Below are 12,858 nucleotides of genomic sequence, written 5' to 3' on the forward strand. Positions count from 1 at the left end.
GAAATCCCAGAGTACCTTCGTTTCTCTCTTGTTCTGGTTCTTCTGTTTCCTGGATTTTGTGCCTTCCTTTTTCTTGTTTACTCCCTACTTTTTGAGGGGGAAATATCTTTTAGGAACTAATTGAAAAGGGTGTATGAAAGCTGAAGACCTTGATTATCTGAAAATATCATTTATACTGCTACATACAATTCATTGATCATTTGGGCACAAAACTTTTGGTTGAAAATCCTGTACCCTCAGAATTTTGAGCTCATGACCAACTGTTTTCCAGCCTTCAGGATTGCTATTGAGAAGGTTGGTGCCATTTAATCCCAGTTCCTTTGTCCCTGATTTTTTTTTTTAATGGAAGGCTTTTTAGTTTCTTTTCTTTATGACTCAGTTGTCCTAGGTGTACACATGTGCCTTGGTTATGCCATTTTTTTCATACACTGGATGGGGCACAAAGTGGGCCCTTTAGTCTGGAAACCTGTCTTGCAGTAGGAAGAAATGTTTTTTCACTTCTTCCCTTTTTTCCTTTTTGAACTATTATTAGTAGTATTTAGGATTTTTTTTTTTTTTGATGTTTTGGAAGGTTTTTGGTATTATCTTTTTTGTTTCTACCTTTGTCTTTTCTCAACTCTCATTCATTTTTTATTAAAGTCTTTTTCATTAAGTGTCCCTTCATTCCCTGCAATACCTCTTTACTCTGAGTTGATTTTATTTTTAGTTTGTGTGCTTGATCTATATCTTGCAAGTTAACGGGTTCCTTTAAATGCGTGGTCATCTTTAGTAGTCTTTGTTATTTAGGAGTGAGACTCTAAAAAGCTGATTAAAGCCCAGTATGCAAGGGTGGTACTTGACGAATGAGAAGCTTCATAGGAGAGTAATCGAGAATGCCTCTTCTAGCTGCTTCATTGGGAGGCAATCAACATTGAGAATCTATAGGTTGTTTCTCTTGGGCTAATTATTCTTCCCAGACAGGAAATCTTTAATACCGTTGAGGTAGAAAGTTAGGCAAGGTTAGATGGGGTAGATGAGAGTAGATGCTAATATCTACATTTTACTTAATGAGAAAACTATGGCAAAGACGGTTTAATAACCTTCAAGTTAATAACTACTCAAAGTTATTTGGTAATAAGTCCTGAGCTTGGATTCAAACTCTGTCAGGCTCATTCCAGAGTCACAGTCTCTTCAGTACTTTGCTATTTAAAGTGTTCTTTTATATCAATAAAAAAATAAGCAGCTAAAATTTGGGCAAAAGGCAAAAATCAACAATTCATAGTTCGAAAAGTTCTTCCCTCTTCCCTTGGTTTCTTACACCTGTCTGACCACTCCTCCTCTCTCCTTAGTGAGATTTTGGATCCTCCCCACTCAGACTCTTCACTCTTCAGCACATTGCTTGTCAGAGAATTCTTCATTCCTGGAATTTCAGTCATTAAACAATCTGCAGCATTATCCTATATGATATCGATTAATACTTATTTACTTACTTCTAACAATTTTGTCTTAAATTTTTATTCAAATGCAATACTATCTTTTCTTTGTTCCAGAAACATTTTCACATCTTCTGTATTCTTAAAGGCAAAACTGTTAGATCTTTCCAAGCTAATTTTTATAAATTATTTATGTTATATACTCATATTTTTTAATTAGTAAAAACCTTGAGCAAGTTTTACTATTATATTAATCCTTTAGTAAGTAGACTTTAAGTACTTCCTTTATTTATTACTGATCAAAATAGTCTCATCAATATTAATAGTAATGTTGCAGAAAAATCAGACCGGCGAGAAACCAAGCACCACTTGGAGAGTTGGAGAACTCAGGTTTATCACTCTGGCGGTCCCAGAAGAGCTAGCGCTCTGAAGATCTGGGCCCCGAGCTCAGAGATAACCTTACTACAGGGATTAACAAGCAAAGGCAATACATCTGTTATCTAGACAGAATAAGCAAAGGGGATACATCTGTTATCTAGACAGAACAAGCAAAGGGGAGGGTGCGTCTTCAGTTGCTCTTGAGTTCACCCTGTCCTGCCCTTCGGCCTATGCGGCAAGCATGTCTACAGAAGCAGAACAAAGAGCTGATTACAAGGTTAGCCATTTGAATGGAAAATTCCTCTTCAGTAATACGGCACTATGCATTTTATCATAAGCTATCTTGCAAGAGGATATAATTTGTCCTTTTTTTTGTAGGCAATAAACCAATTCAACAGCTACCCACTGTATCACACTGCCTATGAAACATATGAAGTGGTGGAAAAGTTTTATGATCCGGTTTTTAAGTATCACCATGCTGTGGCCCAGGTTCGAGGAGGGATGGTGTTTGAACTAGCCAATTCCATAGTGCTCCCTTTTGACTGTCGTGATTATGCTGTAGTTTTAAGAAAGTATGCTGACAAAATCTACAATATTTCAATGAAACATCCACAAGAAATGGGAACATACAACGTGTCATTTGGTATGCAGCATTTCCTCTTTTAAAATTCATTATTTGTATGTTTCTATTAATCTCTAAAATAAAATGACCTACCTTAGGTTCATTTATTATTTATTATTGTTCCATATGATCAAATATTTTGCTTATGTTTATAAATATATTTTCCATTTCATTGATGCTTATCTTGTACTTCACAAAATATAAGAACCTCGTATTTACAGAGAACAGCTTTCTGTACTGTCCCTTTTGTTTAAGCTATGGAACAATGCCATTCTATCCTAATTTCTCTTTCAGATTCACTGTTTTCTGCAGTGCAGAATTTTACAGAAATTGCTTCTAAGTTCAGTAAGAGACTCCAAGATTTGGACAAAAACAAGTATGTTCTACATATATAAATTATGCATATAATAGGTGTAATTAAAAAGAGATACTGATTTGTTGCTGAAATATCTTTGGCAGATTTTTTGCTGCTTCTGTCTCTCCACTGTCACACATCCTACATAGAGCTGCCACGTCTCTCAAAAACCTGTTTCTGAGTGGCAGCTGTGTTGCTGAAAAATGCTGGCGTCCTTTTTACTACCAATTCATTAGTACAAAATCCCCACCTTAGCATTGAAGGTCCTCCACTGTGTGGCCTCAGCTTTCTCCACCTTTCTCTTGTTCTTTCAGTATCTGTCCATCGTACATCAACCAAGCTCTCCTATTCCTAGAACACACCTTTCTCTTTTTTTTTTTTTTTAACACCTACAACACCTGGTCTTCCTAGCACTAACTAGTACTTCCCATCCAAGTACTAACCAGGTTCAACCCTGCTTAGCTTCCGAGATCAGACAGGATCAGGCTTGTTCAGGGTGGTATGGCCGTATACTCTCTCTCTTCTTAATGCCATTACCTCCACAAGGAGTTCCTCTTTTTCACTTCCACCTGGCAAATTCTGTTTATCCAGAATAACAAATATTGTAAAGCTATTTTTTTTCAAACATGAAGCACTTAGGATTAATTCTGTATAAAATCAACAAAAGTAAAATATAATTTAAAAAATTTTAAGATAGAAGAATAATCATGTGAGGAAATTTATTAAGAAAATTTTTAAAAAGCAGAATTTTGAGGATTAACATCTGTATATTAAACCTATTTTGATGATACAGATATCAAATCCTTGGAGATCGATGCAAGAATACATAGAAAGATAGGAGCAGACAGTCCAAAAATAGACTATAAAAGGATGTATTCGTGATGAAAGATATCAAAAATCAATGGTGAAAGAAAGATGTATTAAAAAATAATTTTGTATAAGCTTTTTTAGCAATTGATTAAAAAGTGAATTTAGGATCTCACTTAACACTTAACATTGTATGCAAACATACGCAGTGGCTGTAGAAGAATACTAAAAATTGAAATTTCTAGGAAGTGAAATTCCAGGTTTGGAGCAACAGGGAAACGACAATGCAATCAGATTTGAGGATATTGCAATGGTTAGTAATATGAAAATTAATCATCAAAAGCAGAGATAAAAATCTGGGAAACCTCTTCAGAGATCACCAAGGGATGGCCTGTCTCCTCATTAGTGCCAAGACGACCTAGAGCGAGAGCTCCCAGCGCCCTCCCTAAAGAAACCTTCCAAAAAAAAAAAAAAAAAAAAAGACTAGGAAACCTCTTTTCCAGCAATTTTGGAAAGGGAATAATATAGACATCATAAAAATATTTTTTTCGAAAATAGATAAGAAAATCCAAAAGAATAAAGTTGGAAATATTGGCAATAGAAAAGATGAAATCCAAGAGAGGATACTGCCTGTACAGAAATGGACATAAAAAGTATTCAGATTCATTTATAATTCAAAAATGCAATTGCAAATAATGTTATACTATTTTCATATCAAATTAGTAACAATTTAAATCTTGGTTGCACCCATTGCTGCAGGTTATGTACTGAAGCAGATGTTCTCATGAGTTTCTGATAGCATTGTAAATCGTATTAACTTTTTGAAAAATATAAATACATTTTGCTAAAGTTTTAAGAGCCGTCATGTAGTTCTCATACTTTGCTGTTAGCATTTTTATTTCTTGAATCTTTTTCTTTCAGAAAGTCTCAGAAAAATGTGAATTATAACACCAAATAATTAAAAATAATCTTAATACCTAAGGGGAGAAATTACTTAAAAATTAGATGTCTACCAATTTAAACATTTTGTAAGCATTAAAATTGATGATTTTAAAGGAAATATATTTATAATAAGATGTGAAGTAAACAAAAAGTACATAAAATTTGTAAATATAGTTGATTACATTTTTATCGAATAAATGTAGAGAGAAAAAGTAAACCAATTTGTATAATAGTTGTTATCCTGGGTTGAGTATGGAAATTTTCTTTTTTACTTTATAATCCCTTCCAATTTTTTTCCTTTCCAAATTTTTTTATGTGGAAAATAAATTAGCAATGAAAAATAAATTTTAAGGAGATCTCAAACACTGTATGTTCTCTGAAGCTGATTTTTCTATTCTTAAAATATTATTGTTTTCCCTCTGACAAACTGCCTTATGGCTTGGATTATGATTTTCAAGAACACTCGGTTTTCACTTCCTTGAGTATTTCTATACTTGTATTATCCACTCCAAATGATACTTCAGGTACAGCTTCTGTGTGTCTCTATGTTATGTTTATAAATTCTGAACACATGGAGTAGTACATTGCATGTCATAATAGTAAATGCTGGCTAAAGCAAATTAAACTGGACATTGAATCTTGTTTAATTTTTTAATCCTGTTTTTTTTTTTTTTAATCAATCCCTTGACCCATCAAAAGATACATTGTTGACTACTTGGTAGCTTCATGCTCACATAGTATTCAATGCCAAGACCTATCATCCTCAGGTCTCACTAGGGAGGTCAGCGTGCTTCTGCAGTGAAAAGATCCCATTTATTTGACTCTGGTGCTCTGAGCATTTCCTCTGAGGGTTACTTCAGATTGAACTTCTCTGTACAAAGAATGCTCAATGGTTTTCAGAGGTAGCCTCAAGATCAGAAATCCAGAGGGGGCAGTGGTGTATCCACATGACCTTGTGTGTGTAGCAATGTTTTATGAATTTGGTTCAGAAACCTGTAGCATCTAATTAGAATTATGTTTTATTCACTTGTCTTCTCTGTTAATGTGAGCTGCTCCTAGGTAAAGACTATGCCTAGTTTACTTTTATATTATTACAACACATGAGTTCTTAATGCTAAATAAACGAATGTTGAAAATTTCCAGTTCAAATTAATTATTCTATTTTCCTTTGGCTACATAATGGAGTTAAAAGAATAGGACTGAGGTCCCAATTCATTCTAAAACTTTCTAAAACTAACTCAGGCAAGTTATTTAACTACTGAGCCTTAGTTATCTCATCTATGGAATAGGGCTTTTATCCTGCCTAACTGGTAGATTATTATAAAGAGTAAAAATGACATATTTTATAAACATTCAGAACAGTAATTAGCATATGTGATTCAATCAGTAAATAGCTATTGTTATTAAAACTAAATTATGACAAAATTAAGAGAAATTTAAATTTAAAAAATTTTTGTTCTCTATTGTAATGATTATTTCTACAGTTAATTAAATTATGACATAATTAATATGTTTGAGAATTCATTGTTCAGAACTGTTCAAGGCTTGTTGATAAATTTTCAATGATATCGAATCATTCTTATAATAACACCCCCCAACCACTACCACTTTGGAATGTGAGCTCTGTGGAAGTGGGAAGTGTCTGATGCATAGCAGGCATTCAAATATTGTTGAAGGATGAAGTAAACACTATCTCTTGTGTTCACGGTGGATTTATCTTTAATAATAACAACACCATTAGCTGTCATTGGGTAAAATAAATAGTTTTCCAAGCACCCTACTAAAACATTAATAAACTATCCCATTTCAATATTGAAATTACTTCTATGAGTACATTAATAGAATACTTAAGATGAAAAAAGCCTTGCCTATATTTAAATACCTAGGTTTTATTGATTATTATTTTAACATAAATTAAAATTACTAATTTTTTCCATTGGCACATATAACTGGTTCTGTGGTTGTATAAGTCTCAGCAGAATAGTGTTTTATAGGATTTTAAAAATGTAACTATGTATGCTATTGTTAATTTGCATAATATAGAGCTTTAAAAGATATTAGCCTTGTTTAGTTTTGTTCTAAATTTTTATTTTGCTGGGTAGTGCATGCATTTTCATGATGTCACAACTATATTTCTATTTTTAGCCCAATATTGTTGAGAATTATGAATGATCAACTGATGTTTCTGGAACGAGCATTTATTGATCCTTTAGGGTTACCAGACAGGCCTTTCTATAGGTAAGGAATAACAATGACTCATTATTATATCATTTTTTTTTTGCACTGTGGAAAAAAAATCATTAATTAAGTTCTTGAAAGCAAGTAGAAAATTTCAAAATACATGTAGTAAATGATAAATACTTTGTTTCTTCATAAAATTTAATCTGATAGCCACATAACTTTCTTTTTAGTATCTTTCTTGTTTCTGGTTATAAAAGAATATATTTTCATTCCAGGAAATTTAGAAGACCTAAAAAGTTGCAAGTAGAAAATAATAATCTCCCCAGTTTCATCGGTTATTTATAAGATCATTTTTATGTTTTAATGTATATAACTTTAGCCCCTCTCTCATTTTAAATATATTTGTGTTTATGCATATACATGTGAAATAATAAATATATATTTATGCATAAACATGTATAATATAATAATGTACACATTCTCCTAATGTTGACATTTACTTTTTTATCTAATTTAGTTTTAATTATCTCTGATAAACATCAGCTATGCCCAAGTTGGTCTTACTAAGTATTACAGAATGAGTCCTTGACTAGCAAGAAATGGCCCCATCTTTCCTTTTAGGGATTATCAAAGGATCAGAATTGGGAGTAAGGGTATCATTCAAACAACGGAGACATGATTATGCCTCTTTCCTTCTTTACCTCTTTACTTTCGAACCTGTTCTTTCCTGCCAGGGCTATTAACAGAAACTAATATAGCTCTTTTAGTGAAATATTGCCTTCTGTCTATGTTGGATTGAACATTACAGAATTGTATTTAATGATTTTTCATGCTTTAAGCTAGGCATTCTAACATGTTTGTATGACTTCTTTTTCAAAGAGGATAAAAACAAAATAGTAAGTTGGCTTGTCACAAACAGGACTTGAATAATCACAATTTTGCTACATTTCAGGGGATAGAGTGGTATAGTGAAAAGTTAGCACTTACTTACAATGTGCTTTGAGACTGAGCAGTAAATCACTTAATCTCTCAGACCTTAATTTCTTCCTCTTTGAAATACAAATATCAACTCCCTCGAGTTTATTTTTAAGGATTAAAAAAAATTATAGGTAAATTCTTTAATACCGAGCATGATCTGTAGTAGGCGACAAGTTGTTACTGCTATTGTTGTTAGCTTTGTTGCTCTGAACCACTTTTATGGCATCTGTTTAAAGTCAAAGTATAATTAATATGAAATATGATTAGTCTTTGTAGATGATTGAACTTGAAAGTTTGGTTGACAAAATGGGTTATTCAAATTATAAAATTAGAATTATGCAATCCAAGAATTGTAGTGTGCTCTTTTTTTTCTCTTGTATATATCATTGGGCAACTAACAGCAAACTATTTTTACCAACAGGCATGTCATCTATGCTCCAAGCAGCCACAACAAGTACAAGGGAGAGTCATTCCCAGGAATTTATGATGCTCTATTAGATATTGAAAACAAAGTGGATCCTTCCAAGGCCTGGGGAGAAGTGAAGAAACAGATTTCTATTGCAGCCTTCACAGTGCAGGCTGCAGCAGGGACGCTGAGAGAAGTAGCCTAAGGCATTTCTGTAGAGAATCCATTTGAATTGGTATGGTCTATGGTCTATCACTCAGAAAGAATCTTCATGGGAGCACTGATAAACTAAAAATTAAAGTTGTATGTATCTTAGTATTCTCTCTTCTCTCGGTGGATCAAAAAGGGAGATGGGTGATTTTTATTTTATAATTACAGAAGGTTATTTCTGAAGTTGAACTACATGTTAAAATTAAGGAAAACAGCCTAATATATTAAAACTTGTATGTAGCATTGTCAGGGAACCGAGTCTAATTCAGCACTTACAAACCTACTCTTGTCATTGCTCACAAAGAAAACATCAATTTGTGATAAAGCACACAGGAGAATTCACAGGGCTGCTCCAAGCCAGAGGCCTCTAGCTCTGCCTGGCCCCCAAGGCTGAGAGGATACTATCTTAGCACACTAGTTGGACAACAGTGGTAGTAAATATAGTCATTCTATACCATAAGGGATAATAACTTATACTTCATTTATACCAAAGGGTATCGATAACATGTATGTGCAGTGAAAAATAGTAAAGAAATGAATATTTGTAACGCTCCCCCATAACCAGATGGAGAAAATGAATGTTACAGTGTCTTTGGATCCACTGTGTACTGTCAACCAGTGTGCCTTCCTCTTCTGCCAGAGAAACTCACTTTCTTGAATTGTATGTTAATCTTTCTTGTTATTTATAATTTAACCCACGTGGCTACATCCCCTACATCTTTTTGGCTTTGTGTATTTTCCAAATTTTTTATAAATAAAATCATATCATGTATATTTTTCTAGGACTTGATTTTTTCACTCCCCTTTGAAGGTTGATCCATGCATCACTGGCTGTCGTTCACTAGATTTCACTGATATAGAGCATTCATTTGCATGAGTATAACACTTATGAGTCAGGGTCCAGTTAAGACAGAGAAATCACACAGAAACGTAAATAGGAAATTAATATGACTGATTATAACAGCATTGGAACAATGAGGTACTTATCCAGTAAAAAGTAAACTCTTAAGAATAGAATAGCTTATATAAAGGGCTCTCACTGTCCCTAGGGCTGAGATGGAACAGAGTCCCCCTCATTCCATGGGCCTCACTGAATGGCAGAGAAGTTGCTTTAGCAAAAGTTGCTGCAAATCTATACTCCAGAACTCCTCAGAAACTCAGCCTACTGTGGGAAGCTGTTAATAGGGAAGTGTCTTGCCAGAGGCACTCTACTACACAACCGGCCAAGGGCAGCACTGGAAGAGGCTCTTGGCTGCTGGTTCCGCTGGCCAGCTCGAACTGCAAGAAACTGGTGCTAAAGCAGCAACCTGTACTACAGGATGGGGGCACTGGTGAAGCCATGTATGCTACAGGGGCCAGAGGCTGGAGAAGTCATGTGCCTTCAGGAGTCTGCCAAGTGAGCGCATGGGAACCAGGAACAAAAACTCCTTGCTAAAATGTCTCTCCAATGCCTTCTGCTCACAAAGTTTAACAACATGCCTCTTGGCAAGAAAAGCTTTTAAAAGGTTTAAAGATCCATATGGATCTTTAAAACAAAGATCCATTTACAAAGAGCTGGCAAGGAAGAGTTAAATTTGGAAGTAATAAGTTAGATATAACAGGCACACAACAATATATTGTTCATTTTTCTGCTGGTGGACGTTTGAATGTTTTCTGTATTTAGCTCCTATAAACATCTCCCAGTACAAATATTCAAGATATTCTCTTTTCTGACAATATCCACCAAAAAATGGAATGTCTAGTGTTTACGTATAAATATATATTTACAATAATGAAGTAGCAAGTCAAAATTATATATAAAGAAAAATAAGTAGCTATAGATTAAAGTTACTCTCAGGGAAAGTACTGTATGCCTCATACTCATCTAATAGGACGGTTTATAAAACACTGACAAACTGGAAAGGTAATAAAGATTAATAGAGGTGGAATTTCACCCCTGGTTATTAGGGCTTATCACTATGATTTCTCATATTTCAATTCATATTCCGTTCACTGCATTTACCTGAGTAAATCAGATCTTTCTGGGTTTTCAATAAATGATTTGGGGGTATTTATAAAGAAATCAAATTCAGATGCCAAATAGTGAAAATTTTAAATTTAAATTCAATTTATATTCATTCCAAAATCAATATATTAGAATTATATGTAAAATATTTATATCTTAATCAGATAATTTAAATTTAATTCAATTTATATTCAATCCAAAATATATTTAAATGCCAAAAAATTCCAGAAGCAATAAACATTTAAATGTGAAGGATACATAAAATCAGTAGAAAATAAGGATGTGGTTAAATAAGTCTAGATGAATTAAGACATACTAAACCTAAAGGTTGGAAAACTCAGAAAATAAATGATCTATAAATGAAAGAAAACATACTGGGAAAAATATTAGCAACGAATATAACAAAGTGTTAACCATAACTAAATTAAAAGTTCTTTTAAATCATGTTTAATATTAATAATTAATCTTCGCCTCCCTCCGCTAAGAGTGCATATGTGTACACGCATGTGTTTAGGAAAGAAAGGAAATAAAAAGAATAAGGATGTTAAGGACATAAAACCAAGCCACAAGGGAGTATAGAATGAAAATGCATACTGTTAAGACCTCTATCCTTGAAGTTCAGCCACAACTTTTAGAAATAAATCTATTACTCAGAAGAAGAAGGAAACACACACACACACACACACACACACACACACACACACACACACACACATAATGGCAAGCATAGATGGAGAGTAAAGAGAATTATAGAATAAGTAAATTAGGAAGATGTGAGGAGCTGTTCAGAGAAAAGTTAATCTCTATAATGCATTGACCCAGAGTTGAAAGAACCCCTCTGCCAAGTAGATACTGCACGATCTCACCCATTTCATCAAAAATATTTTCTTACTTGTTTTTCATAGTTATAGGAGGTTTAGATAATGCTTCAGAAAAGTTCGTTAGCCCTCTACAAATGTTTGATCTATGAAATCATTGCGCTGTGTGATTTGGGAATTTTTCTGAGTCACTACAACTAATTTGTGCTTCAGAATACTAACAACTATACACAACATTTTTAGTTTTAGTTCATACCTGTAACTCAGTCCCCATAGATGGTGCTGCTGTTGAGCAGTAAATTTATCTTCAAAGTTCTTCGAGATCTTTGTTTTGTGAAATGTTTTTAACTTTGAAAAGTTTACAAACAGAAAAAAACAGCTCTTTATGATAAAACAAGTGCTTATAAACCACTTCTACCTAAAGAACAATTTTCTGACAGAATTCAGTTTTTTATTTATATCAGAAAATATTTATTTTTAATTGCCTTATAAGGAAAACCTTCTCCACTTAAAAAGAAGATTGATACATTGCATAATGGATTCAGGTGCAGCACAAAGGATTTTGAGGGTAATGTAAAGGATTTTGAGGATAATATAATACTGTTATGGTGAATACCTTTCATTATAAATTATCCAAACCCATAAAATGTGAACCCTAAGGTAAACTATGGGTTTATGTACAGGACTATGGGTGATTAATAATGAGTCATTTTAGGTTTACTAATTGTAACAAATATACAATTTGTTTCTCTGGTGTAGGATGTTGGTAATGAGGGAGGCTATGCGTGTGAGGGGCTGGGGGTATATGATAAATCTCTGTACCTTCAATTTTGCTGAACCTAAAACTGCTCTGAAAAGTAAAGTCTATTTTTTAAAAAGATTCATGCAGAAGACCAATTGTAGTTAATATATTTTAGGTGTAAAATGAAGGGTCAAGACATACATGAAGTCACCTGACGTAGGTGTAAAAATGTAAGATCAAATCTTGGCATCAGACTAATCTAATTATCTACCACCAGTAGGTATTTGTTGTTTCCTTAAATAGATTAACAATTATGTAAATCCAATCAAAGGACTTGAATTTGTGTTTATACCTACCATAACCTAATCTTCCATTAACAGTGTAGTACAATATGTCAAGCAGATTATTTAGTCTTTGGAAATTCTGCAAAAAGGCTTAAGAATAAAATTCACTCCTCCACATTTTTCAGAAAAGATCTTCATTAGTGGTCATTACATTGCCAAGTTAAACCCCTGGAGAATCTTGTCCTACAAAGCAATCAGCCTGGCTAACTTTGACAACTTTTCCTCTAAAACTATCATTCTAAATCCATTTATAATGGTCCTCTATTGGAATTTAGAGAACGTTAGATTCCTATTTATTTCTTCTTAATACTTCTTGAAACTCTTCTGTCAGCTAAGGATTTGAAAACCAGGTGTCTCCCTGTACATGGGGGGTTTGTCTAATTCTGTATTGTTTAATAGGATAGTCAGATGAGCACGTGAAATGTGACTAATCTGAATTGGGCTATGTTATGAATGTAAAATGAATGTGGAATATCAAAAACAGTGTAAAGACTGTAAAATCTGTCATTAATATTTTTAATAGTAATTATACGTTGAAATAATAATGTTTTGGTTATTGGGTTAAATATATAATTAAAATTTATTTTAACTTTTTAATTTTTATCACGTGGCCATTAGAAAATTTAAAACTACATTTGAGGCTCATTACATTTCTGTA

General features: G+C 33.3%; 1 protein-coding gene across 2 annotated transcripts in view; it reads left to right on the forward strand.

The window, feature by feature from the left end:
- The window catches only part of FOLH1B (folate hydrolase 1B), a 47,414-nt gene extending 38,349 nt beyond the window's left edge, over positions 1–9,065 (forward strand). Inside the window, exons 16-19 of one of the 2 annotated variants that reach the window (XM_011363284.2) lie at positions 2,169–2,433; positions 2,707–2,788; positions 6,662–6,754; positions 8,097–9,065. In XM_011363284.2, the coding sequence (XP_011361586.1) occupies positions 2,169–2,433; positions 2,707–2,788; positions 6,662–6,754; positions 8,097–8,286 (630 nt within the window). In that variant the 3' untranslated portion in view covers positions 8,287–9,065. The remainder of the gene's footprint in view (positions 1–2,168; positions 2,434–2,706; positions 2,789–6,661; positions 6,755–8,096) is intronic. The other variant, XM_011363285.2, reaches the window with a different exon arrangement.
- The last annotated feature ends 3,793 nt before the right edge of the window (positions 9,066–12,858 follow it).

The sequence above is a fragment of the Pteropus vampyrus genome, unplaced genomic scaffold (assembly GCF_000151845.1).
Source record: "Pteropus vampyrus isolate Shadow unplaced genomic scaffold, Pvam_2.0 Scaffold84, whole genome shotgun sequence".
In the NCBI taxonomy this organism is placed as follows: Eukaryota; Metazoa; Chordata; class Mammalia; order Chiroptera; family Pteropodidae; genus Pteropus; species Pteropus vampyrus.